At 37.5% G+C, this 26,544-nt stretch overlaps 1 protein-coding gene across 11 annotated transcripts in view; it reads left to right on the top strand.

Moving 5' to 3' along the window:
* The window catches only part of MYOCD (myocardin), a 198,463-nt gene that overhangs the window by 123,490 nt on the left and 48,429 nt on the right, over positions 1–26,544 (top strand). For 2 of the 11 annotated variants that reach the window (XM_039321981.1, XM_039321977.1), the window contains exon 1: positions 17,800–18,098. The exons of 5 other annotated variants lie outside the window; for them this stretch is intronic. Coding sequence is in view for 1 of the 6 variants with exons in the window: in XM_039321974.1 (XP_039177908.1) it covers positions 17,244–17,298 (55 nt within the window). In the remaining 5 variants the exon portion in view is untranslated. Of the gene's footprint in view, positions 1–16,803; positions 17,299–17,799; positions 18,099–19,608; positions 19,862–22,256; positions 22,392–26,544 lie in introns of those variants that run through there. 4 more of the 11 variants (XM_039321974.1, XM_039321976.1, XM_039321982.1 and 1 more) reach the window with 4 other exon arrangements.

Raw genomic sequence — 26,544 nt, 5'->3', positions numbered from 1 at the left:
GGAGTCTTATCAGCTCCTTTGTTTTCTGTTGGGTTTTGGAGGAAGAAAATTGAACAAGCTCTATATGTAATGTAATATAACAAAACTTTACTATATTAAGTCACCCAATCCCATGTTGTACTTCCTACGATAATGAACCAGGTGCCCCTCAAGGCTCACAAGTGGGGCATAACAGAGAAGTCTTGTTTTCTTTGTTCTTTACAACTAGCTCTACTAGATGGGATCAAAAAAACTACATGTGCTTATGGACTCTTCTATTTTTTAAAAAATGTTATTTGCAATTTTTTTAAAATCTCTATTTCTTTACTTTCTTTTTTCTTTTGGGCTTTTTTTGTCATATCGAAAACTTGGTTTTGAAAGTCCAGTCAATTTCAAAAGCAATTTGCAACAAAATATGGTAAATTCAGTTGATGATGCCTAAGTCCAAATCACCCCAGAATTCTTTGGATTTTGGCCATGAACATATTCAAGACACACTCCAAACCAAACTGGGGAGAAATGACATATTCTGGGAATATTTTGCAGTAATTGTTCCAAATAATTCTGAAAGGCTCACAAAAGCAATGGGAAGCTTTACTTTTTGTATCAGATTTAAGCTCTAGTCGGTTTGGCCGCTGTACAGAATTAGGTTCGATACATATATCTATAAAATGCATGCATATGTTGGGAGGAATGTGTCGGGATTAGGAATAAAGAATGGGCAAGTGCAGGGAGCTGTGGGGAAATCCTACTACACCTTCCTATACTTGATAGAAGATATGAAATGCGTGAATTGAAAAACATTATGTATAATGATTGCTGACTAGCCCAGCAATAACAGTTAAACTTAAGTGAGAACACATGGGGATTTAAGTCCTGCAGGTTGTTTAACAGAAGCAGTATTTAAACCAAACCTTGAAATGAATTAGCCAACTTTGAAAACAGAATATTTTCAGGGAATATAGAATCTGAAATGCTTCATATATTTTCACCAGTGGGAATACTCCAAATTCTTCCATTTAATGGGAATGACGTCTGAACAAACTTTTGTCCCCTCTGTCTGAGCCCCAGGCATTTTGAATTGATATGTGCTTAAATTCCAGCCAGATGGGTTCCCATGTGCTATATACAGGAAGACCCCAAACTAAAGAAATGCATTGACATTTGGCTTGGAACAGGTTTTCATTCTCCGTGAATGCAAAGTAGAGCAGGAACCTCAAACCAAGTAAAGTGCTCTTGACTGCTAGCCTGAATGACCAGGAATGCTGTGGATTAACTTCCCCTGGTTTATCTCCGGTTTCTGGTGTTGACAGTCGTAGTGATTTCTTGCTATCACTAAAAATGGTGCCCGGAATCTCTTGGCAGCAGGAAGAGTGTTTGGTGCAAAGATCAATCCTGGTAACCTTTCTAATGTTGATGGGAAAAGGGCCAAATTCCTCTTTCCTTTTGCTGCTGAAAGAACAAGAGATTTACCAACTTCCCTGGCTAAATTGGGATCCAGAAAAAGCAAAAGGAGAGGCTGGATAGGCGGCCATCGTGTTCTCTGCTGGGAAAGCCAGACCCTTGGAAGTCTTATCTATTAAACAACAAACATCAAAATCTGTGCAGTAGATGAGAAGCAGATATGGTCTGGGAAAGGAATTCCCTCAGAGACATGACTGAAGCAGTGTCCATTCAAGTGGGGAGCAAAGGGAAAAGAAGGAAAGGGAGATGCTTCAACAAGCTGAGCAGCAAGATCAAACCCCATTTTCAAATGGACTATTAGTCTTTTTCCATTCCAGGGAATTAATGAGCATGGGGAAGAATGAGTCTCACTTTGCAGCCAGTGTTGCCTCATCATTCTGTTTGTGTAATCAATTGTCTTACATGCACAGACGTGCATTAGCTTCGTTCCTGGTCCTGTTCATCTTGAGTTGCCAATGGAAAAAAGAAAAACTCTAGTCATAAAGACAGATACACCGTGTGCTCTTTTTCCTCCCCATAAGCACATTTAGCATTATGGTAGAAATGCAAACAGATCCAGTTACCAGTGCCAATAGTTTTCTATGTGTAACATCATCATCATCATCATCATTAAGTCCTTCGTTCGCGTGCGAATGATGAAGACATGTGACAACTAACAATGCTTTATTCTTCTTCTCCAACTCCAAGCAAAAAAGCAAAAGGCATGCAGGCCTTTTTATAGGGCTTGAAACCCGGACAGAGTGAACCAATTAGAGTTCTTCTTTCTTCGTGCCTTACGCATGCGCACAAGGCTGGCGCCGCTCTGTCTGGTCCTGGGCAGCTTTTAGAATGCCCGGGACCATTTGCAACAATTCTGGGCCTGGTGAGTTTGCTCATCAGGCCCAGGACACAACAATCATCATCATCACCATCATCATCATCATCATCACCATCATCATCACCATCATTTTAGCCATTGTCTATCCACTGCAGGATGAAGGCCTGCATGTTTCCAATCAATAAGGTCCTGAGCTTTCTTTTAACGAGTGGGCCTGCAATACTTGCTGATCTCGTCAATCCATCTTGTTTTAGGTCTCTTTTGTGGATGCTTTTTATCAAATGGGATCTATTCTATGACTGCCTTGATCCACCTGCCTTCTTGCTATGTGACCAGCCCGTTTCCATTTCAATTCCTTTACTCTTTTGATGATAAACTTTCATTTGTTCTCTAATCCATGTGCAGATCTTTCTATGTTGTCTTGTAAAGCCGAGTATGTATCTTTCCATGGCTCTTTGTGCCACTCATAGCTTTTGTATTGACTGTGAGGTTAGTATCCATGTGCTAGAGCATGTAGCATATGCTAGAGCATGTAGCACACATTGATCAAACACTTTTCAGGCATAGGGGGAGGCTGTTCTTGAAAATTACGCTTAGTTTGCCCAATGCCTGCCAACCACATTTAACACACTGTTCAATTTCCTTTATTGTATCACCTTCCATTGAGATCCATTGGCCAAGGTATGTGTAGTGATCTACTACATTTAGTTCTTTTCTCTCTCTCTCTCTCTCTCTCTCTCTCTCTCTCTCTCTCTCTCTCTCTCTCTCTCTCTCTCTCTCTCTCCTCCCTCCCTCCCTCCCTCCCTCCCTCTCTCTCTCTCTCTCTCTCTCTCTCTCTTCTATATATATATATATATATATAATATATATATATTATATATATATATATATATATAATATATATATATATATATATATATATATATATATATATATGTGACACCATTTATTTATTTGGATGCCCAGACATTGGCATCTTACATCCTTTGAGAAAGACTGACAGGTGAGGGGAAGGGGTATAAATTAGCAAGTGAAGCTATTTCTCCAAACATATAATAATAATGACAATGTTTAAAAGTGCCCAGGCTTTATTATCTCTAAATGGCGTTCTTCTGATATATTTACATAACAAACCTTTGCAAAACAACTCTGGATAAAAGAGGCCATTGGCAGACTTTCCCACCAACTGCGTAGAATAGAAATAGAATTACTGTTTTGTTTATTTGTATTTATTTATTTAATTTGGTGTACTGCCAACTACCAAAAGATTTGTATGGGGTGTATGATTTGTTGATTCACCCAGTGACATAATAAAAAGGCTGGGTATGGTGATAAAAATGGGAATAAATACAGACAGGAATGCAAGGACACCAGAAAATATTGTTAAATGTCAAGAAGAGAAAGGTCTTCAGCTAGACAATCCCTTCTTTAAAATTTTATCCATGAGTCAAGAATGCCAGCTAAAAGAAGAATACAATATATATATAGTTGTCAAAGAGACTGGTGCTGAATTTCTTAGTGTAAAATATTACTGTTACATTGATTGGTCAACTTAATTTATCCACCTCATGAAAAACTTTTGGTAGTTCATGATTTTCTCCCTCCCTCCCCCACCCCCAACAGGCTTATCCTACCTGCAGTTGACAGCAACTAACCAGTTTTGACTGATCTCAAAAAAAAAAAAAAATAAGCAGGGTTGAACTTGATTAATATTTAAGATGGGAGACCATCAGGAAGTTCCAGGGCTTATAGCTGTCTTGGGCTATCCTGTAAGAGGCAATGGCAAAACAGTTATTGAGTTGGGAGTTCATCATTCAGATGCAAAGGCCAAGCGAAAGAGGTACATCTTAACTATATTTCTAAAGGCATATAGGTTGGTTCCCAATCATTATATTTGGGCAATTTTTCCCAGAAGCAGCCCCCCCCCATTGAAAAGCCATGCCTCCAAGGTTCCAAAACATGGCATTGTCTCAGTGAGGGGATCTCGTGGGTATCTTCCTTATTGGAGCATGTAGAAAGGGCAGATACACTTGGCTCCTTTGACTGTGGTTAAGCCTTCTCAAATCACTTTTGATTTGACTGTAAGTTCTATAGAGGTTTGTCCTTGATACGTGTGTTGCAGATATTACCTGGTGAGAAAGACAATGATTATTAACCAGGAACTGAGAAAAAGGCTAGGGATCTATAAGCATGAAAACTGAATTTAAAAGGAAAGGATTCCAGGGGTGGGGAAAGTCCAAATGCTGTAAAAATGATTGTTAACAAGGCAGTCCAATCAATCTATACTATGGGAATTCAGAATATAATTAGCAGGGAAAAGCACATACTTTGTAATTATTCATTATGGGACACAGGTAAGCATGGCATAGGTGCTCCTGTGACTTTCAGCATAAAGTGAGGTATGTTTAGCAAGGAGAAAGTATTACATTGTTCCAAGTATTAAATGGATCTGTTTCTGATAGAGAAAGGGCATTATCTCTATATCAAAATTCAGTAGTGTAGTGAGCGAAGAATAAAGGCTAATATCTTGAGCTTTGTGATGATGTTACTTTTTTTTTATTTTAGCTTAAAGACAAAGTTTAGAACTCTTCTGTGTTTCTTGTATCAAAGTACCAAATTATTCATTCTGTTTTGTCTGATATTTAGAAATAAGATATAATCTTCATAATTTAAAATATAAAATAACTGGCAGCTACTATTCTAAGATGGACCCTATCTATTGGAATAACTAACAAAACTGTATGATAGCCAATATTTTGGAGTCAGATATAGGAAGGTTAAGGCATTCATAGTATAATAATTATGATAGATTTATCACAACTTTTCAAGCTGTAAGAGCTTGAACACCCTAAAATGTCTTTCTGGAACAATCTAGAACACCCTAGAATGTCTTTCTGGAACAATCTGGACAACAGCAAATCTTCCTTCCTTCCTTCCTTCCTTCCTTCCTTCCTTCCTTCCTTCCTTCCTTCCTTCCTTCCTCCCTCCCTCCCTCCCTCCCTCCCTCCCTCCCTTCCTTCTCTGTGACACTTTTAGGAAATTAATTTTGAGATAGTGAATCACTTGGTGACTCAGAACTCACCCAGCTAAAAAGACCATGACTGAGGTACCAGACTTCAGTTTAAATGACATATTCCCTCTTTTTCTCACATGAAGAAGAGTGCTTATAAAAGAGGTTGCCTTTGCATGCGAACATAGGATGTTGTCTTATGCTGAGTCAGACTGTTACTCCATCAATATTACTATTATCACTAATGACTAACTCCAGATTTCCAGGCAAAAGTTTTTCTTGCTCTATGTAAGGGCTGGATTGTGAACCATCTATGCAGAATACAACTATGGCTGTTTTCAGGTTAGAAAAGAGGAATCCAAATAACAATAATATAAATACAGTAGCATTTTAAAGCAAGTAAAACAAATTGTTCATGTCTCTCACTTACTGGTTTTACTCCTCTGCAGACATTACATAATTGACAATATCTTATGGATGATCTGTTGTGGAAGATAGAGTTAATTAACAGGAAGACAGAGTTACAGTTTAGAACAGCAATAGATAACCCTGGAAAATATTTATTATTCAGGAGATGTGAGAGTGGGACAAGTAAAGATATAGAAAAAGTGGTGTCAGGATTTGGTGTCCAAAAGGGCCTGTGATATGCCTATTAAATTTTTACATTTCTCCCAAATGATCTCTCTCTCTCTCTCTCTCTCTCTCTCTCTCTCTCTCTCTCTCTCTCTCTCTCTCTCTCTTTCTCTCTTTGGCTATCAGTGGAAGATGTCATCTGCCAGCTGCATCTGGACATTGAACCACACAGAGTGTAAAATCTTTAATCTGTGTCCCCCCCCCTTCCTTCAGACACACCCCAGAAAACTTGCCAGACTATTATACTACAGCCCAGCAATGAGATAATGCATCTTATCTATCTGATCAACTTTTAATGTGGTCCTCTTGATTAGTGTTTAGAAACCAAGCAAACAATTGATTTAAAATAATTGGTAAATTATGATTAAATAAAAATGTTTATACAAAGGAGTTTGTCATTGATATGATAAAATAAATATTTGCAGAAGGAACTTATTCTTGGCCTGGAGCCTGGCCCATGAGCTCTATGAGATTGACCATGGTCTCATTTTAATAAAGATCAGAAGGCTTTCCAAGAAAACAAAGTATCCCCTCCACCTCTTAGCCAGCAGCATACAGGCACAAGACAAATATTGCAAAGCAATGTAGCTTCTCTTTACACTATTCTGCCAATACTGGCCATTTGCAAAACTATAAGTGAATATTGGAAGATAATTTGGGGGTAGAATGGGAAAGAAAAGTAATTGCATACAGGCAGTATTTCTAGAATCAAAAATCCCTCCAGGAAAGCTAAAACAATCTCAGTATAATATCATTTTAAAAATATGCCGCGTTGTTAGAAATGTAACATTTACTCAAGCTCAAAATTTAAGAGAAAATGTTTATAAAATGTTTTATAGGTGACATCTGGACCCACAAAAGTTGTCTTATATGTATCCTAATCTACAGCCCAAATGTTAGAGATGTGGTAGTTTAGATGCAACATATTTTCATATTTGGTGGACTTGTAGAAATATAAAATCTTTTTGGATTAAGATTTGGTGGAACATTCAAAAGATTTTTAAGAGAAAGATATAGTTTACGCCACAATTATTTTTGTTAGGCGTTATTGAAGATTGTGATGTTAAAGAAATTAATTTGATGTTGAATCTTATAACAGCTGCAAGATTATTGGTCGGGCAATACTGGAAGAAAGATTCTTTGCCCACTGTGGAAGAATGGACTCTTAAGGTGTCTAATTTAGCAGAAATGGCGAAAATTTCTGCTTCTTTGAAGGACCGTTCACAAGAAAGATATATTTTGGTTTGGAGAAGATGGATAGACTATATTCAAAATAAATATGGGGAAAAAAAGTTTCAGTTACTTTTTGAATAATGAGTATTATTATTATTACTATTATTATTATTATTATCATCATCATCATCATCAATAGTTTATTATAGTGGAATTTTTATTATATAATATTGTTTAAGAATTAGGATATTAATTTGTTTATGTTATTATGCTTATTTAGAATTTGTTTATTTTATGTTAAAAGGGAGTTAAAGTGTATTATGGATTTGGTTTTTATATAGTTGGTTAATGTTATTTAGATTATGATTGTCATATTTGTAACCCTGTATTCAGCTCTGGGGAGTGTGGGGGGGGGTTGTTTTGTTGTAAACTTTTGTAAAACTTTTCAATAAAAAAAATAAAATAATAAAAAATATGCCGCGTTAATTGTTGTTTGCTACCAAAGTCTTGAGTGTTAAAATTTCAGCAGAGAATTCTGAGAATTATATTTTTAGGGAAGTAGAGAGATGATTCTAAAGAAAATGTATGAATTAATTAAAAAAAGAATTTAGACTAGGAAAATAGGAATGTGTGAGAAAGAAGCTCAAGATTGCTCTTAACTCACTTTGATTTAGTATAAGAGGGAGGGAAGGAAATGCACTGTCACACTTTCAAAATTCTGTTCTTGTAGCTTATATCAATAAAGTAGAATATTTAATGCAATGTTTATTTCTTAATATGGCCTACCTGCAAGGACTGACATCTTTATAGATACCTAGTATTATCATAAAACTGCAGGTTTCTGGAAAGAGGAAATTGGTTAGATTCTTCAGGGCTTTTTTTAAAATTGCATTTTGACATATTTTTTTGTGGGGGCCCCCCATTTACAACATTTGTAATGCAAATTTTGTACTTGTTTTTAACTTAATACGTATTTGAGACTACCTCAACAATTTATGTGTAACTCTCCTTCTTGTTCTGCTACAAATGCATCTAGTGTGGTTCCTCAAACCTCAGTGAAAGTATGCTAGTGAGTTTTCTAAAGAAACCTTTTTCTTTTGGTCTGTATTTTTCTCTAAGCATTCTCATGTGCAGTCATAAGCTTGGGGTTTGGTCTATCCCAGGGGTCTTCAAACTTGGCCCTTTTATGAATCTTGGACTTCAACTCCCAGAATTCCTCAGCCAGGCCCGCTGGCTGAGGAATTCTGGGAGTTGAAGTCCACAAGTGCATAGAATTCTGGATACTGAGCACTGAATTACAGTAATAAGTTGTGGCTTATCAAAGTCAAATAATTGGTCATTGCTAATTATCTGTAACTTCAGTAGAATCTGAGGACAGGATGGAGTGCTGAGAGCTCCATCAGTAGCTTCCATGATATATAATTCTCTAGAAAAAGAGCTTTGATAACTGATATTACAGATTAGGTGTCACCTGAGTAGTGGGGAGACATTGCTGGATTCACATATTATGTTAATTCATGGCTTGTTGAATTAAGTGAATTATGTATTAAGCTATAAGTCATAGTTTCTAACCACACTGTTTGAATTTATTCAACATACTAAACCTCATTACGGCTTAGTGCAGTACATAAGTCCAGTCATTATCAAGTTTCAAAAAGGGTGAAATGTGTTGTATCTCTTTTTTCCATAGCAAAGACAAGATTAAGAGTGTTTCCTTAATAACTATAAGTTCTACTATTCAACTCTTATTTCCCATATGCCAAGAGTTAACAAAGTAGAATTAACCTAGTTTAGTAGACCTAAACTCTGAGCTTACATAGCTTGTAAAAGGCAAATCAAGTCTCTAATTCCTGTAGAGCAAGGGCTATAAAAGTCAATGGGCACAAACATACATTTAGTGCTTAAGGAAGAGACTCTTAGCTTCATTTTAAAGCTTTTTTTTGTATTCTCCATTTGATAAGCGATTTAATACTCAGAAATAACTATTTGAAAATCTACAGTTTTAGAATAGCTGCGGATGAGTAATGGAAAGCCATACAAAATAACAGCAAAGGCTTGAATTCATGCTCTAACTCATATTTACTTTCATGGGCCTCCCCCCCCCAGCTCTGTGTTGGAAAATATGAACCAAAATTACCATGACAATGCAAATGAAAAATGAAAATAAACTCTATCAATAGCACACAAAGATTGGAGGAGATTACCAGTAGTGATTGAAAGAACACAAATTATGTCAGTCCTGCAAAGTTGCCTGGGATAATCCCCATGTTGCCAGTGGGGATGAGGGAATGCTTACAAAGAGACCATTAGGGAACAACCTTGCAGCATGTTCCACTTTTATTATCCAGTGTCATTTATCTCATCCTGCAATGCATTCATGTTGAAGAGAAATGCAGTGGAAAGGCTGCCTGTTAAATCAATTATCGTAGAGAGATTGTTCCTTTTGATATAAGCACCTAAATAGATGCACTTCTGTCAAAGGCTTACGTTATACTGCCTACAAAATAAGGAAGAAAGGGGAGAAAAAGATATCCTTGTTCCAGTTTGGGGAATATAAATAGCCATAAGAAATGCTCTCAAAGTGCCTGTCTCTTTTAAAATGAGTTAATTATGAACTTATCCAAGCATGGGGACTTGCTGTTGATTCTCTTGATTCTTTCCCCCCCTTCCCAAAACATCTCAGTTTTCTGAGGAGTCAAAAGTGGTTTCCTACTAGCAGATGACTATCAAGGGTGACTTGTGATGCTCAGTGTAAGCTAAAGGGTTTTCCTTTCTCCAACTGGCTGGGGGATTCTGAGAGTTGAAGTCTACATGTCTTAAAGTAGCTTAAAGTTGAGAAATACTATCCTAGTCTATTTATTGCATTGTAAGAGTCCTGTCTCTGTTCAATAGCTGAAGCTGGTGTCCTATAGCCCCCTTTCCTCTCTTTTTCCTAACAATTAACAATTCTTTGATGTAAATTATTTCTTTAGCTGAGAGTGGATTAGAATTTAGGTCTACCCAATCCCAATCCAGCACTTTTATCAGTAAGCCACAATGGCTCTCAGTCAGTGGTGGGATTCGAATACCTGAACAACCGGTTCTATTATGTGATGCAGGCCTAGGCCTCCGATGCCTAGAACGGACTTCCGGAAGTGGCATCATGCACTTCCGGTGGGCCGTTGTAGGCCTCTTCCAGGCCTCCAATGACTAGAACGGATTTCCAGAAGTGATATCCATGCATTTTTGGTGGGCCGTTCTAGGCCTGGCAGGCCTCCGAGGCCTAGACTGGACTTCCAGAAGCCAGCCGGTTCTCTGAATTTAGGTAAATTTAGCTACCGGTTCTCCCGAACCATGTGAACAGACTGAATCCCACCACTGCTCTGAATTCTCTTAACACCATTACAATCCTTCATCCTTCATACAACCATCATTACAATTGAACACCCTTCATAAATACTACATTTCTGTAGATCAGTTTTTCAATAAGAGCCATTCCTGCCACCTTTGCATTCCCCATCAGAGATGTGATTGGCAAGGTTGAAACCTGAAACCTTACCCACATCTCTACTCTTATGCATTCTGATGCACAATCTCCATTCACCTTATTTGAAAGTTGGTATTTGCTTTTCCATTAATATGCTTACAGCAAAAAACAAATGGGCTGGTAAAATAAATGGTTTCAAAGTGTTCATTTAGTACGACTCATCAGATAAACTGTACCATTGTGGAAATATAATGGGATGCATTGTACAAAATTAGCAAACATACAGTGGTAGACTCTTTTCCAGTTGATTTCAGAAGAGCAATATGTCAGAAGTACCAAAAGACTCTGGTGGAAAAGTAATCGAAATGTATTTTATACTACTTCCAGATATTTGGATTATTTTGGTCAAGTGTCCACCACATTAAGCATGGGGAGACACAGGCTGCTTTTCACCCTCAGGGAAACTCATTGCATTCCTTTGGGCTAGTCATGCTCTCTCAGGACTAACCCAGGACTATTGTACTGGGGAAAACATTGGAGGAGACACCGTTATCCATGATGGTTTAAGCTCTTGGACAAAAATATAAAATGAATTACCTGCTTTCTCAGGTGATTCATTTTATATGCTGTTTTATTTCTGTTGTAAGCTTTCTGATCAAGCAGCTTTACCTGCATCCAAATTGCTTATGTACTCCCTATATCTGTTTTAAATGCAAGTTGCATCTGTACATGACTTTTTGAGAGCCAGTTTGATGTGTTGGTTAAGGCATAAGGCTAGAAACCAAGAGATTCTAGTCCATCTTGGGCACAAAGCTAGCTGGGTGATGTTGGGCCAGTCACCAGCTGGCTCACCTTCAGCCTTAAGAAAAAGAGGGTAGCAAGCTACTTCTGAAATCTTGCCAAGAAAACTGCAGGGACCTGTCAGGCAGTTACAAGAGTCAACAAGCCACACAAGCACCCACAGAAAAAGAATATTCATGTACTGTAGGTAAACATCCAGATATAAATGTTTGAATACTAGATCAGCCCATTCTGATGCATTTATTTAAATATCAAGTAAATAACACTTAATCCTTGAGTCCTTGGTGCTCTCTGATGTTGGTTGTTTTCATACAGACATTTCATTACCCAACTAGGTAACATCATCAGTGCTAGCGAAAGAGTAACAAGGACCCCACAGTTCAACCCTCAGCTCCAGATATTCTTTTCTATTGGTTAACACTTTCTTATTTGCTAGTCAAGCAGAGCAACTTTTTCAGCAAAAAGAACACTAGGCAAATGCTACACTTCTATGCAGAAAGATGGTAGGGGTACATCAGCACTATCAGATCCCATAAAATTCTGATCTTATGCACATTTAGCATCTCTCTCTTTCCTAGCTTGATCCTTCCTTTCCTATTTTCTTCCACTTTCCTATTTTAATGAGGGAGGTTAGCTTGCCTTCACAAAGGGCATACATTAATGGCAAAGTAATACTGCAGATAAGATTATTATTTATTAAATGCCCAACTCACACATAGGTGACTTTGGGTGGCTTACATCATTTAATTAATTCCCATCCATCCTATAAGACCTCAGAGAGACAAATTTGATGACCATCATTTTATCATTACAACAGTTCTGTAGGTTCAGAGACAGCTTTTCCAGATATCAGTTCATGCTGTTATCTAATCAAGGAGAGAAGCAATCTAGGAGAGAAGCAACCTCTCCTAATCAAGGAGAGAAACAACCTAGAACTAAGAAGAAATTCCCTGACAGTTAGAACAATTATTCCGTGGAACAATTTGCCTCCAGAAGTTGTGATTGCTCCAACACTGGAAGTTTTTAAGAAGAGATTGGACAACCATTTGTCTGAAATGGTATAGGGTTTCTTGCCTGAGCAGGGTGTTGGACTAGAAGACCTCCAAGGTCCCTTCCAACTCTGTTATTCTAGGTGACTACCTTGACAGTGAAGATTGCGTTGCCTTTGGAGAAGTTGCTTGTGTTCTCAATGCTGATTCAATTTCTTTTTGTTGCTTCAGCAGTTCAAGAACCATATCTGGCTAAGGAGACATTTCACAGTTCTTTATGAGGTTTTATATCTTTACAGTGGTTACTTTACAGATGTATTTCAGTATTTGCTTTGCCTATTTCACAGATTACATCATTGTTTCCTTGCACAATGCAAGAAAGCAAGAACAATGGATGGTTTGCACTGTGTATTAGGCTTGTTTTCCAGTGAAATAAATGCTAGTTTTTCCTTTAATTGCTAATGCTACCTGAGCTTTGGATCTGATGGCTTCTCTATATTTCTGTACCTCAGCTGGCTTTTACAAAAGCGTTTCAAATAATTGAAATAATAGTATTTTTAAACCAATGAAACTGAATTTGATGGATGCTCATTCTAGAAATGATCGGGATATAACTTTGAAAGAAAAGAAGACTTCATTTTTCAAAACTGGCAATGCCATTTATAAGGTTTGGGCTTCTAGATAGATAGGTAATTTGTTTGAGTTGAGTATTTCTCTGGGAATGCTTTATAAAATATGTACTATAGATGGGGGAAAGGGCAAACCCCCCCCCAATTGGTATTTTAACTGCTGCCCTTTCCTCCTATTAGCTGTTGGGTCTTCAATGTGTATTCTAGAGAGTTCCCATGAGGACATTTCAAAAGAGCCCACCAAGGCTACATTGGCCTGGGGATTAAGAAGCATGGACAATGATCTTCCAGAAGAACAGAATTTGTAGTAGCAAAGCCAGCCTACCCCACCCTGCACTTAGTTCGTATGTTGCATCCCTCCCTTAATAAACACAACAGATTGCCATTTTTTAAAAAAACGATTAAATATTTATGCTAGGCAGAAAACATTTTGCAGGGTTTTTTAAACAGCTATGTCATCTTGCTCTTTTCATTCTCCAATCTTACAGTTCTGAATCAGACGTGAAGATTTTTAGCCTATTTACCAAGAAGTAAATATTATGATGGAAACATCAGACAGCTTAGTAGTGACTTTAAAAAAAAAAAAAAGCAGAGAAAGCATTTTCTGGGAGTGTGTTGTCAATTGCAAACATTCCCTGGGCTACTAATGTGCCTAGAATAAATTTGTTCTAGTAGTCTAATCTTAGGGTGTTTCCAAATAGTTGGCTCATAATGCTATCAGTCCAAACGCATTGTGTGACTACTTCCATCTTTTCTTCTTAAAGGATTCTTGAGTGGCAAAAGACAATAAAAAACCATAAAACATGAGATGCCTTGAAATATATCCAGTGGTGGGATTCAAATATGTGAACAACCGATTCTCTGTGTGGATGCCGCTTCCAGAAGTCCATTCTGGGCCTGGGCAAAAAAAAAAAAAAATAGCTACCGATTCTGCCAAAGTGGTGTGAACTGGCTGAATCCCACCACTAAATATATCATTCTGGAACTCTCTCCACTTTCCTCTGGTAAAATTCCATGCAGGAGATAGAGCAGAATCTCATCCTCAAGTATCTTGAGGATATTTATGTCCTTTCCATCCCCCTATTCCTCAAAACCACTTTGAAGGTGATCTGTGATCACCGTCTCTTTCTACAACATTGCAGTACTGAGTAAGAACAAAAATAATAATCCTGACCACATAACATTGTACTGCACTATGGATCCCACAGAAACTCCTACTGGACACAAAACTGTTATATGAATAGTCACACCCCTTTTTCCTCATCCTTATTTAATGTTGTATGCATCTGACTGCATGCAAAAATAATTCTGAGCAGTTCCTATGAAGGAGAGCTGCAAAGCCAACTAAATGCCTATCCCTTTAAAAGACCTGTTAGAGACCTGAAGCATAGGAGATGAGCAACTGAGGAAACAGTGTTGCCTATAGGTCATATAGAGCCTATGCATTTCAAAGAAAAGAGTAATTTTGCAGCAATTTTATATATATCAACTAAACCAGAATTCAGTCAGTTTGGCTCTCTTTCACTACAATTGTTATGGGATTGTATAGTTTCAAAGCAGGCTTTGTCCTGTCTTAGAATGCTTGTGCGGAAATTCATCTCAGTCTGCTTGACCATAATCCATATCTGATAGGAACTGAGCAGTGGGAGAACTACTACAGTATTGATCCTTTATCTGCAACTCCAGAAGCTTCGAGCTTACTGAGATCAACATACAAATGAGAGTTTGCACATTTAGCAAACATCTACATTCAAAATAAAGGTAATTATTTATAACACTAAAACCTAAAGATAAGCTGGGTTTCAGATCTGATACTACAAAGGTGCTTTGAAATGGATGTAGGGGTACACATTATATCTGTCAACAGAAGCCAAAAAAGCCAATGCAATCCTAAGTTGCATTAACAGAAGGATTCAATCAAGATCATGTGAGGTACTAATACCACTCTATAAAGCCTTAGTAAGACCACACTTAGAATACTGCAACCAGTTTTGGCCTCCACACTATAAAAAAGATGTTGAGACTCTAGAAAAAGTGCAGAGAAGAGCAACAAAGATGATTAGGGGACTGGAGGCTAAAACATATGAAGAACGGTTACAGGATATGGTTAGTCTAGTGAAGAAAAGGACCAGGGGAGACATGATAGCAGTGTTCTAATATTTGAGGGGCTGTCACAGAGGAAGGGCTCAACTTATTTTCCAAAGCACCTGAAAATCAGACAAGGAATAATGGATGGAAACTGATCAAGAAGAGATTCGACCTAGAAATAAGGAGAAACTTTCTGACAGTGAGAACAATCAACCAACGGAACAGTTTGCCTTCAAATGTTGTGGGAGTTTCATCACTGGAAGTTTTCAAGAAGAGACTGGACTGCCATCTATCAGAAATAGGATCTCCTGCTTGGATGGGGAGTTGGACTAGATGACCTACAAGGTCCCTTTCAACTCTGTTATTCTAGTCCTAATATCCATAAAGAAGCTGTGCCTTTTCTTTTGCTTGCCCAGCATCCATACAATTTCAGGAAAATATAGCTTTGACTTAAAAAGTGCCAACAGATGCAACAAGAGGCTGCCATGTCCACTTCAAAGTACCTTTTCAGCTTCAGGGCATGTCCATAAGAATACTATGAAAATGGTATGAAATACACTCCCGTTTTCTTTCTGCATCTCCATACAGCACAAATGTCTATATTTGAAGGGTATCTTGAAAAGTGCATTTCCATTGGGAAACTATCAAAAGAGAACTGAGAAAGATTTTGGCAGAGGAGGCAGATCAAAATTACTGCTTAATTAATTGTGAATTCCCCATTCAGAAAGTTAAAACATCAACATTGGGTGGGCACAAAGATAGGACAGAATTAACTACCCCCAGTCTTGGCTCTCCTTTTTCTCCAGCTAATGCTGTAAAGAGACATTAGTCAGGTGGAGAGGGCAATCAATGTGGTAATCTTAGTTCATTCTTCTGAGATGCCATTGCCATAAAGGTTGAAGATTGTGGTAGAGTTCTTTGTGCCTTCCTCCTTGCAGTACATATTCCTGGTTCGTGAAATATTTGTGACTGAAGCATTATACAGATAAATGTACATAAATTGTACCGCAGCTGAAAGATAGTGTGCATGGAAATAACAAGCAAATTTGGGGGGGGGGGCGGGGAATACTGCAAACATTTAAAAATAGACATGGGTTAAGAACTAACAAGGAGTAAAGCTGCATGAAAATCCTGCCCTGAGTTTGAAAGAATGATACTCCGGAATATGTTATCCTCTTACTTTCACTCATAGATAGATAGATAGATAGATAGATAGATAGATAGATAGATAGATAGATAGATAGATAGATAGATAGATAGATAGATAGATAGATAGATAGATAGATAGACAGATAGATAGATAGATAGATATAGACCTTTCAATTTAAGGCTTCTTTTTCAGCTGGCTGACAATAATTTAAACATGTTTCTTGAACTGGGTAGAGTAGGGAGAAATTTGCAAGTTCTGGACTTAACCAGAACCTGTGTTTTCAATATTGATGGTATAAAGCCATATCTGCACATAAAATCTGACTTTGATGAGTTTTTGATCATTATTTTTTGTGGCATCGGTGAATTTATTAATATCTTTTATCTGTAGTACTAGAATAACAGAAATAGAAAAGAAGAGTGAGCCTGACACAGAACCTCACTGCCAATTACAAATCTCTGCTGGAGTCCTTGGAATGTAGTTATCAAACTGCCCAGTAAAAGCCATGTCCCTAACGCCTTTGGTTGCAACAGCTCAGCATCACAGAAAGAGTTAAGCAGGAGTCTTGTTGATATTTCAGAGTTGCTTTGAACCCCTGCAGTCAGAGGGAGCGAGAGCCTTGATTGGCCAAGTTCCTGTTGGTAGTAATAGCGGATCAGATATCAAACTTCTGTCTTTCCTAAGGACCCTTTAGGAATAGTCTGCTCCCTGCTAGACTATGACATCAGTCAGGACACCCGGTGATGTTGCTGATAGTAAACTTTGAGAAAGGAGGGGAGGGGGTGGATAGAAAGGAGGGGTCTGCTTGCTGATGTTAACTAGCCCAACACAGTGCAAAGGCATGCAGTAGGTTTTCGTAGCGGGTTAGTGCTGGATGAGACCAAACTTCCCAAACTTTTCTGCTGCTTTCTGCAGTCACCTATACTCCAAGGAGGGCTAGATGAATTGTGATCCTTTGGTTGTGGTCAGCTTCTCTTCTTGGTGCCGGTTTATGATTTGAACCGAGGGGCTTTCTGACCCTGGGAATTTTCACAAGGCTTCACCATGACACTTCTGGGGTCTGAGCATTCTGTGCTGATTCGGAGCAAATTCAGATCAGGTAGGGCTAACACAGCAAGAATTTCTCCTAAAACTTTCCTTTTCAGTAAACCTCAGCTAGAGGCTGTTTCTCATTAAGCAGCATGCAAGTAAAATAACCAAGGAGTTGTAAAGCTGTCATGGGCTTTTGCTATCACAGAGACTGTGCAGCAGATGAAGAATGCGTGTCTATCAGTCCTTTTTATCTGCTCCCTCTCTTTCTGTTCTTTCGCTGCCTACGATTTATGTCGATAGTCTAGCTTATTAAAAAAAAAAAGAATTCAGCTATCATTCTGAACTCTCCTAATCTAGGAGAAATTATATATATATATATATATATATATATATATATATATATATATATATATATATGTGTGTGTGTGTGTGTGTGTGTGTGTGTGTGTGTGTGTGTGTGAGAGAGAGAGAGAGAGAGAGAGAGAGAGAGAGAACTGGATCAAAAATCCATAAGGCTGGTTGTTACAATAAGAGTATCTCCTCCCATCTGTTCAAGTCAGGTGCTGTCCCGTGTATGCCGGCCTTTATGCATTATTCCAACATCTAGGCAGCCAGCTTTCTTCCTTTAAAGTTGTGACTAATTGGACAAACATGAATTGCAGAAAGGCATCATTTTTTTTAGAAGTACAAATAACAAATGGAACATGCAAAATATTTAAAATGACATCACCAGAGAAATAAAGCTAGAGCCAAGCGACTGATTGCCATTTTCTGAAGCTTTGCTACAAAAAACATATACCAGATCTCCACAGAGGGTTGAAGCCCCATTCAGGGCTTGTTCTTTGCGGACCTGCAACAGGAACAAAGGTGAGTGATGGTGAACAAGGACAAGAGACCATCCTTTGACTGAGTAGGTAGCATCTGTAAATAGCATCAGGGTCATTTTGCGTAAGTGCAGTATCATAGCATACAAGAGAAAGGAAGATTCTTCCGCACCCACTTGTCTTGATATTTTGTTTTTATTGGCTGTGATGAAAACTATTACCACTTCTGAAAGCATTCTGTTCTTGCCACCCAAGGATATCTCTGTGTGTGACCAGTGAATGCACAGCGCACTCACAGTCTACATTTGTAGGGTGCAACTCATTCCAGAATGTCACCCACTCAATATGGGAAACGGAGATGGTGGCAGCTGGGTTTGATCTCTGCTACATCAGAGATAACAAGAAGATCAGAAGATCCTGATGCTAATGCACTCGGGTACTATCAGGACGTGTGAGACAGCTGGGTGGTCAGTTGCAATGTTTGCTTAGAAAATAGAAAATTGGCAGCTGCTTAAAAACTCCAGAGAACTGTGTACAAATGTAAGAGGCTTTGCCTGGCTCGGTTCTCCATGATTTGGGAACAGGGTTTTGCTGTGGTTTCTCTATCAATGTAATCTTACATTTCATGAGAATAACTCATTCCTCACAATCCATTAGTATACTGTCTTATGCTAATGGTGCAGAGCCATTCACTGAAAAGGAGAAGGCTTGATCTGTAACCCAAGAATCCCAGAGCAACACTGCCATCTTCCTGAAGCAGCCAGGAGAGATGGGGATAATTCTCTGAGCCACGCATTCCTCTACAATGAGCCACTATTGTTTTTAAGAGTCATTTATATGTTATTTTTAAAGGCGGGGGTGTTGGGGGTATGGAGATTACAGAGCTGATGGTAGGATCAGAGAACATAGTTTTCAAATGATTCCAGGCTAAAAGTAAACTTTATGACTCTTTGAGACCCATACATTTTGTTCCTTTTAGCTTTTCTAATGGAGTCAGTTTGTGGGGCACAGTTCCAATCCAGATTGTCTTTCCAAAAATGTAATTACCCTGAACTTGTTTTAGGACAATGGCATATGCAATCCTGGGGTAACTGTGCCCATCTTATTTCCTGGAGAACCCTTTCTATGAGCTGAACGGACAACATCTGTGAACATTTCTCCCTGAAGTTAATATTTTACAAAGATTAATGTCGCTTAATGCTGTTGGGGCAGAAATACTGTAGATGCATTTAGTGTTTTGTCATGTAGTGCATTGAGGAGAACAAGATGAGTCTCTGGCATATCTTTTCTTTTGTATAAAGCTGAGATTCAATCGTTATTTGAATCATAGTGCTTAAGACCTTAGCTATGGTGTGAACAGTCCCTCTCGTTGAGTTTGGTGCTTAAAGTCATTTTCCTCAAAGTGAAGGAAAGGTGTTACCTGCAGATTGTGGCTTGCTTGTGACATCCAGTTCCTGTCATAGGTAATATAGTGAAGACAAAAAGGTGAATGAAGGGTTCATTTACTTTTTTTCAGTAAGTGAGCTATAGAACCAGACAACCAGCGAAATTGTTTTCCTTCATCTCGACTTTTTAAATTTAGCAATGATTTGCATTCTTTGTGCCTGATACGTTTTTATAGAATTATGGCATATTAGAATAAATGAAGAATTGACCAATATGACAGTTACTTGCTAAGAAAGTGTTTCATTTCTTGAAACCCCAGGTTGCTTATATTGACAAACAGCTTTGTCATTATAACAGCGTAACGCAGATCAACAAGATGACATCTGTTTGAATGGCCCAGTTCCTCCTGGGGTAAAAAAGGTATGTCAGGGCTACTCAAAGAAGGGAGTTAGTAAAAATCAAATACCTACATTTAGAGATTTCTTTTTTCCTGGTATCATTCTCTCTAGGAGAATGCAGACCAGATATTGTGTTACCATCTTAGTGGTACTAGACTAATGTGAAGTATATAAGGTGCACAAAATTAATTCAGTATTCAGTGCTTGGAAATACTTAACCATATTCTTGGCAATCTTGTGGTCATCAGTGAAATTTATAAATCCTTAACTTATTGTAGTAGACATGTAGATGCCTAATATCTTGGAAAAAAAACCCTAACCTGTACCTGGTTAATTTCAATGAACATTAGATAGTTTTCCATCTGGATAGGAGAATTGTTGAATGGTATGTTCCAACTTTACAATTTATGTTTTTAATTCGTATACCTCCCTGAAAATTTAGTTTTTGGGGGCAGATTTAAAATGGTGATAATAAAAAAGCATTATTATACTTATCACTTACCACATTGTGCTTATAACTAACCATTTACAAATTTACAAATTCCTGTTTTCTTACCACTGTCACTTCACTATTACAGCTAATTAATACTTCTGAGTTTCATTCATAGTGCCAACAGCTTGCTGGACTATGTAGTGTTTTCTTATGAGGGAAAAGTAGCAAAAAATGTGTTGTAACATAATAAATTTTATAAAACAGTAATTTGTCCTGTCTTATAAAATTTAATGTCCTTGTTTTAGACTACATGTTGAGGATATATTGGATTCTTACGATGACTAATTAAAATAATTACAGAATATAGACTCCTTTCAATTTTTGTGACAACCTCTGGTTTTTATACTTCCCTGTGAGGTCTCTTGGAGGTTGTCAAATTATTTACGCATTCCTTATTTATTTAATAAATAATGGCTGATAATGGCATTCTCCTTGTACGTCTGTGGACAAGTCAGAAGAAGGGACAAATGGTTATTTTTTGACATGTGAGAAGGATATTTTGCTTGTGTTTGACTAATTGTACACTTGGTTTTTAGAAAAGCATTCACACATTCACACAAAAATGGCATTTCCATTGCTCTATGTTGTTACTGTTGTATAAAAAGTAGTGATATCAAGATAGTTAATCTTTTAGATTTTTTTCTGTCAAGATGTTTTGGCAATGGTCATTTCATCTACTGACGCAACTACCACTCTGGTACCCTATTTGCTCATGCACTGAAGAATGCTTTGGGGTAATTATTTATGGGATAGATTAAGATTAGTTTGAAGATTACCAAAACATGCAAAACATTGTCTTGCATGTTTTGGTAAACTTTCAGGTCAATCTCTACAGTTATATACGTTATATATTGGATACCTCTAGTAGTTAAGAAACTTCTCCAGCACAGAATGCAGCAATTTGAATTTGGTTGTCCATTCTAAGTGATCTTCCCTGGTTACCAGGCTGTTTCCAGACCAAATTCAAGGGGCTGATCTTCCTTTTAAAATCCTAAATAATAGGCAGAATAATTTTGTTCATAGATTTCCCCCCCTCCTTTGTTTTAGAGCAGGGGTGTCAAACTGCCGGCCCGTGGGCCGGATGCGTCATGGCAAAACCGTGCCCACCCCATTGCCGGCAATGGAAAAAAAGTCATGATACAGCGCAACACGACACGTGATGTTGCCAGTTTGACACTCCTGTTTTAGAGTCAAATGTAGAAACGCTGATTTAAATGCCATCCCATACTCAGTTGAACTTATTTACTCCTAATTGTAGGACTTCCTCTGGGGTAGCACCTTATTACAGAATGTTCTTCCATGATAAGTTCACCTGTCTTCAAAAATTGACAGACCAACAGGAATAAATCATATTTTGATAAGCTTGTTGAGCTTTGCTTTGTTTAACTCTTTGATTTTTCTAGGACTGCATTCATAATAAGTTTGATTTTAATTGCATCCTACTTTGATAATATTAACATGAACATTATAAAGTCAAAAATCTCATTACAAATAAAGAAAGAAAGCGATAACGTTGGGTGGAGTTCTGCCAACCTCATGCCAAGGAAAAAGCAAGCAAGTTTCACTTACAGTGAGAACAGCTTCAAATGCCACTTGGGACAGACTATCCACTGCTCTGAGTTGGGTATCAATCTGAAATGGACTCAGCAGTCTTGCAGGCATGGAGATTTTTTTTTTCCTCTCCTTCCTTTTCCATAAAGTGGAAAAATACGGTGTATGCTATTTTGTCTATTTTGCCAAAGATAAATAAATAAATAAATAAAACTGAGGTCATCCTGACAAATTTCACAGAAACAATGATTCTTTCGGCCTGGCTGCCAGGTTCCAAGTATCAATGGAATTGTATTAAATCAAATGGGACAAACATTAAGTGGTTGGCTCAAAGAACCCTCCCCCTAACTGTTTAACTTTTCCTGGAGGTGGAGGGAATTGCTCCAGAGAATTGTTGCTCCCAAAAATACATGTTCAGATAGTATCAGACTGCTGCAACTAGACGATGCAACTTGGGAGACTACTTAAGAGTTCATCTCTGATCTGCTAGCTATCACTGAGGGTTCAGGTTGGTGAGCGGTGTTATGAAGTTATGATATTTAGGCTTGTGGGTTCAATCTTACTGGCTAAAGTATCTGAAGCAGTTGTACTGAAAATGGGTTGATTGTCAGTGTAGGAAAGGAACATGTGTGTTCCTTTGAACATTGTATTGAGTATTGTACTGTGCTGAATTGAGTGTGTTTTGAGTGCAGAGATGCGACACTGAAACCTAGATTCATTCAGACTATTTCTCCTGTCTCTGCTTTGTTTGGATCTGGTACAGTCTGAATGTATTTTATGGTCTCCTATGAATGGGAAGTAAAGTTCTAGATGTTTTACTGTCAATTGATATGAAGTTGGAATCTGCTTTGTATGGAAGTTCTGGTGCTAATCAGAATGAGAGACAAATGAAAGAACTAGACATACTGGATTTATATTTTAACAATGCAGATTTTAGCAACATGTTAGAAAAAAGATCTGGTTGGTTTGTTTTTTTAAATCCACCTAATCCGGTAACAAAGATTTGATAAGCTCCTGATGAAAAAAAATGTTCAAATTCTAAAGCAAGCGTTCTTTTGATTATCCCTCAAAAGTTCCCAGAGTTATGACTGTAAATTGAAATAAACACTGTATGCTTTATTTACACATTTAATTTCATTAATTTTATTTTTCACTGAGACTATAAGCTTGCCTTCATCAGAAAACTGAGGTTTCTCCTGATTTAAATTTCAAATTTATCCTGCAGACTGTTCGTTACAGTCTGTGGCATGATCAGAATTGATCTAAAGAAAAGGCAAAGAAGAGCAAACTTACAAACATCTGAAATGCAAAAATAAATAAATAAATGAACAGGTGTATTTAATCTCATTGCTTGAATAGTAGTGAGAAAAATGCTTCTGTGTTGTGGGAAAACAGACATAATGGAAATATTATAAACTGTCCAGAGTTATCCTGGATGGCCAAAAAATTGGATAAAGATATATTGAATTTCATCATTATTTTTTGATATTGTTTTACATATTTTACCCAGCTTTACCGCCAAGTCTACATATTAATGATCACCTGATCAATTTAGAAAACATCTGAAAAATTATAGTAACTTGACATTTTAATGATACAGTCATTCAGTAAATCTCTAATCTGGTAAAGAGTTCATTCTGAGTGACTCAGGACATATATGTTTTTCATTAATGAACACATATTGGGATGGGGGGGTATAATAACACCATGCCAAAACTGAACTGCAGAATAAATTTGCAGCATTGAATTAGTTCATATTATAGAATAAATACTTTGGAAGGCACCAGAAAGTTCCCCCAGCTTGGTACAATTTTTGGTATCACGCTCACAATATCACACTCTAAAAATGCATAAAGGAGTGTTGGCTTTCTAATTTTAGGTCTTATTGCTAATTTCTGAAACTGAGTTCCATTTCCCTTACATACAGTACTGGAAAATCTCAGGTGGGTGAAATTCATCGGGTAAACAAGATTAATCTGTGCCTTTTTAATGAACTCTAAATAACTAAATACCTGTTCTGCAGTTTTGCTGCACTGGAATAAATGTCACCCATGGATTAACTTCCAAACAGTGCTACCATTAGTCATAATGGGACTGCTATGTTGATTAATATACCATTGAGAGTATGGAACAATTTTCCGAGACTGGGAATTGGAAGTATGTGTGTGTATGAGTTAGACTATGCCTCACTGGGTGCTCTGCTGCCCTTAAGGGCAGGGAGGAGACGTCAGGGTATAACTGCCAGTCTAGTCAATTTTTGAATGCGCTTAAAGGAGGGAGTGCCATCCTCTGTCTTACTGAGACAGAAGGATGTCTTAAGCTACGTAGGCTTTTTGGCAAACTGCCTCCATCTGTGTATTTGTAGGGTTATGTTAACTTCCATGGAGAGCTCATGTCTTGTAAACATAGGCTAGATTGATGGCCTATCTTGTTCATTGTTCTAGCTAAATAGTTTTTCATATTTCATCTTTCATCTACTGGTTCTGCAACTAACCAGTGATGATGGCAAATTAGCTCAGTCCTTGTTCAAGCCATCATTTGAAAGATAGAGATTGAAGTATCTCTAAAACTAAATGGAATGATCGCACAGTTTCTCAGCAGATTTATCCATTAGTGGAATAGCACTTGGGTTGTAAATATGTTTTATTAAAAAAGAACAAAATATTCATAATACCAGTTGTATTATACATAAGACAAAAGTGGATTCAGTTTGGACTTGTGTATGAACATTTTGGTGTTGGTGTTGATTTTTATAATATGTGAGTATTTAAATATTCCATTAGCTAATAATTAGTTGAATCCTCCTTGTCATGGTTTATGCTGTAGTTGAAAGGTAAAGAATAAAGAAATATTTCCCAAAAAATCCCATTGTTATCACAAGGACATCATAATGAGTGAAGAAAGAAAGAAAGAGAGAGAGAGAGAGAGAGAGAGAGAGAGAGAGAGAAAGAAAGAAAGAAAGAAAGAAAGAAAGACTAGTATATGCCCAATTAGGAAATAATTAATATTCTGCTTTGAAAATTAGTAATTGTCTATGGCTATATAGCAAAAATATAGAAAAAATGTTTGAGACATTCTGAATCTCCGTGGTTCTAATTTTCTGGCATTCTATGGGGAAGAAGATTCCTCTGAAACTTCTGGAAATGACTCCCTTTCTCTCCCATACATATGTGATGAAGATCAATCAATCAGAATAGAGCTGGAAGGGATCTTGGAGGTCTTCTAGTCCAACCCCCTGCTCAAGCAGGAGACCCTATACCATTTCAGACAAATGGCTGTCCAGTCTCTTCTTAAAAAACCTCCAGTGATGAAGCACCCACAACTTCTGATGGCAAGTTGTTCCACTGGTTGTTTGTTGATGCAGATCAAGCATTCATACCATTCAAATTAAAGAATGTAGATGAATTATAGGACTGCAGCAACTCATCTAATATTTTTTCTGGGATTGGAGCTTTTGAGCTTTGCTGTATATGGGAAGTATTTTGGCATATGTGCGGTTAAGTTTTTGGGGTGTCAAAGCTTTGCATCTGGTTCCTCAGACTATATCAAACAGGCCACCCTTTCTGAATGCCCAGGTCTTTGGCGGCTGCCTCCTCCAGTTCTCTATCTCTTTCCTCCCATGTTCTCCTGCTGAAATGACATCTCTGAAGTGGGCAAGTTCCTTGTCTAGTCCTGATTAAAGCAGCATGCAAACAGATGTTTTAATCCCTCTGCAGTGCTAAGCTTGAGCAGGCATAAACAAATCATGAGAGCTTTTCAAGAGGGTGCTGGTGCCCCGAGGAAGCCATTTGTCTCTAGAGCTCATTTCTTGGAGATTATTTGTGGAAAAGGCAAGATTTTTTTCCCAGTTCCATACCAATAAGAACTCATCCCTATCAAGAAGGCAAAACTCCATTCCCTTAACAGTTCTGCCATGATTTAAAAGTTCAGATACTTTCTCCTGCCTGAGCCATTAATGAATTTCTTCACCAAAATAATGGATGTTCTGATAAGTATAATGGATGTTTTGTATGTAATTACAGCAAAAATACTTAACAGGGTTTCATCTATTTGTTGATATTACAGTTGTTTTTTTAAAGGTTAAAGGAAAAAAGTAGATTTCGCAAAAATGAAAGAACAACCTCATGAATGAATATTACTTGGAAAAAAAAGGTTATATATTATACAAGTTTCTAAGAAAATTGTTTCAAAAATTATTATAGGGAAAATTTAATAAAGCATGTGTCATTTGTCTTCAGCTGAGTTTATACTGAGACGAATATATGAGGTGAATTGAAATTATTCCCCATGACAGCTCTATCTACTCATTTTGGTTTAGTAATTTTTCTGTTATAACATCTTATCAATATTGTAATCTCAGATTTCTTGATATACAGGAAAGAAAGAATTTTAGATTTGAAAAAAATATATTGTAGAAGAAAGTGAAGTGGCAAAGGCTTTGAATATTTCATTTTTACTTGACTGAATTGTATTTGGTAAATACAAATCGGCAAGATTTTATTCTAATGAGTTTTGGATAAGAACTTTCCAAAAAGGGCTGATTTCTTCATGAACAGGATGGAAAGGATATAAGATGTTTGAAAGTACTCAGGTAGGAATAAGTGGGATTGACAGATTCATTCTTTCCTAATCTTGATTGATAGTTCATCTTCTGTTGCAAT

This window comes from Crotalus tigris, unplaced genomic scaffold (genome assembly GCF_016545835.1).
Source record: "Crotalus tigris isolate CLP2741 ecotype Arizona unplaced genomic scaffold, ASM1654583v1 scf7180000023830.6690815, whole genome shotgun sequence".
Taxonomy (NCBI): domain Eukaryota; kingdom Metazoa; phylum Chordata; class Lepidosauria; order Squamata; family Viperidae; genus Crotalus; species Crotalus tigris.
Note: the sequence above shows the minus strand (reverse complement) of the source record. Positions and strands in the feature narration are given on the sequence as shown.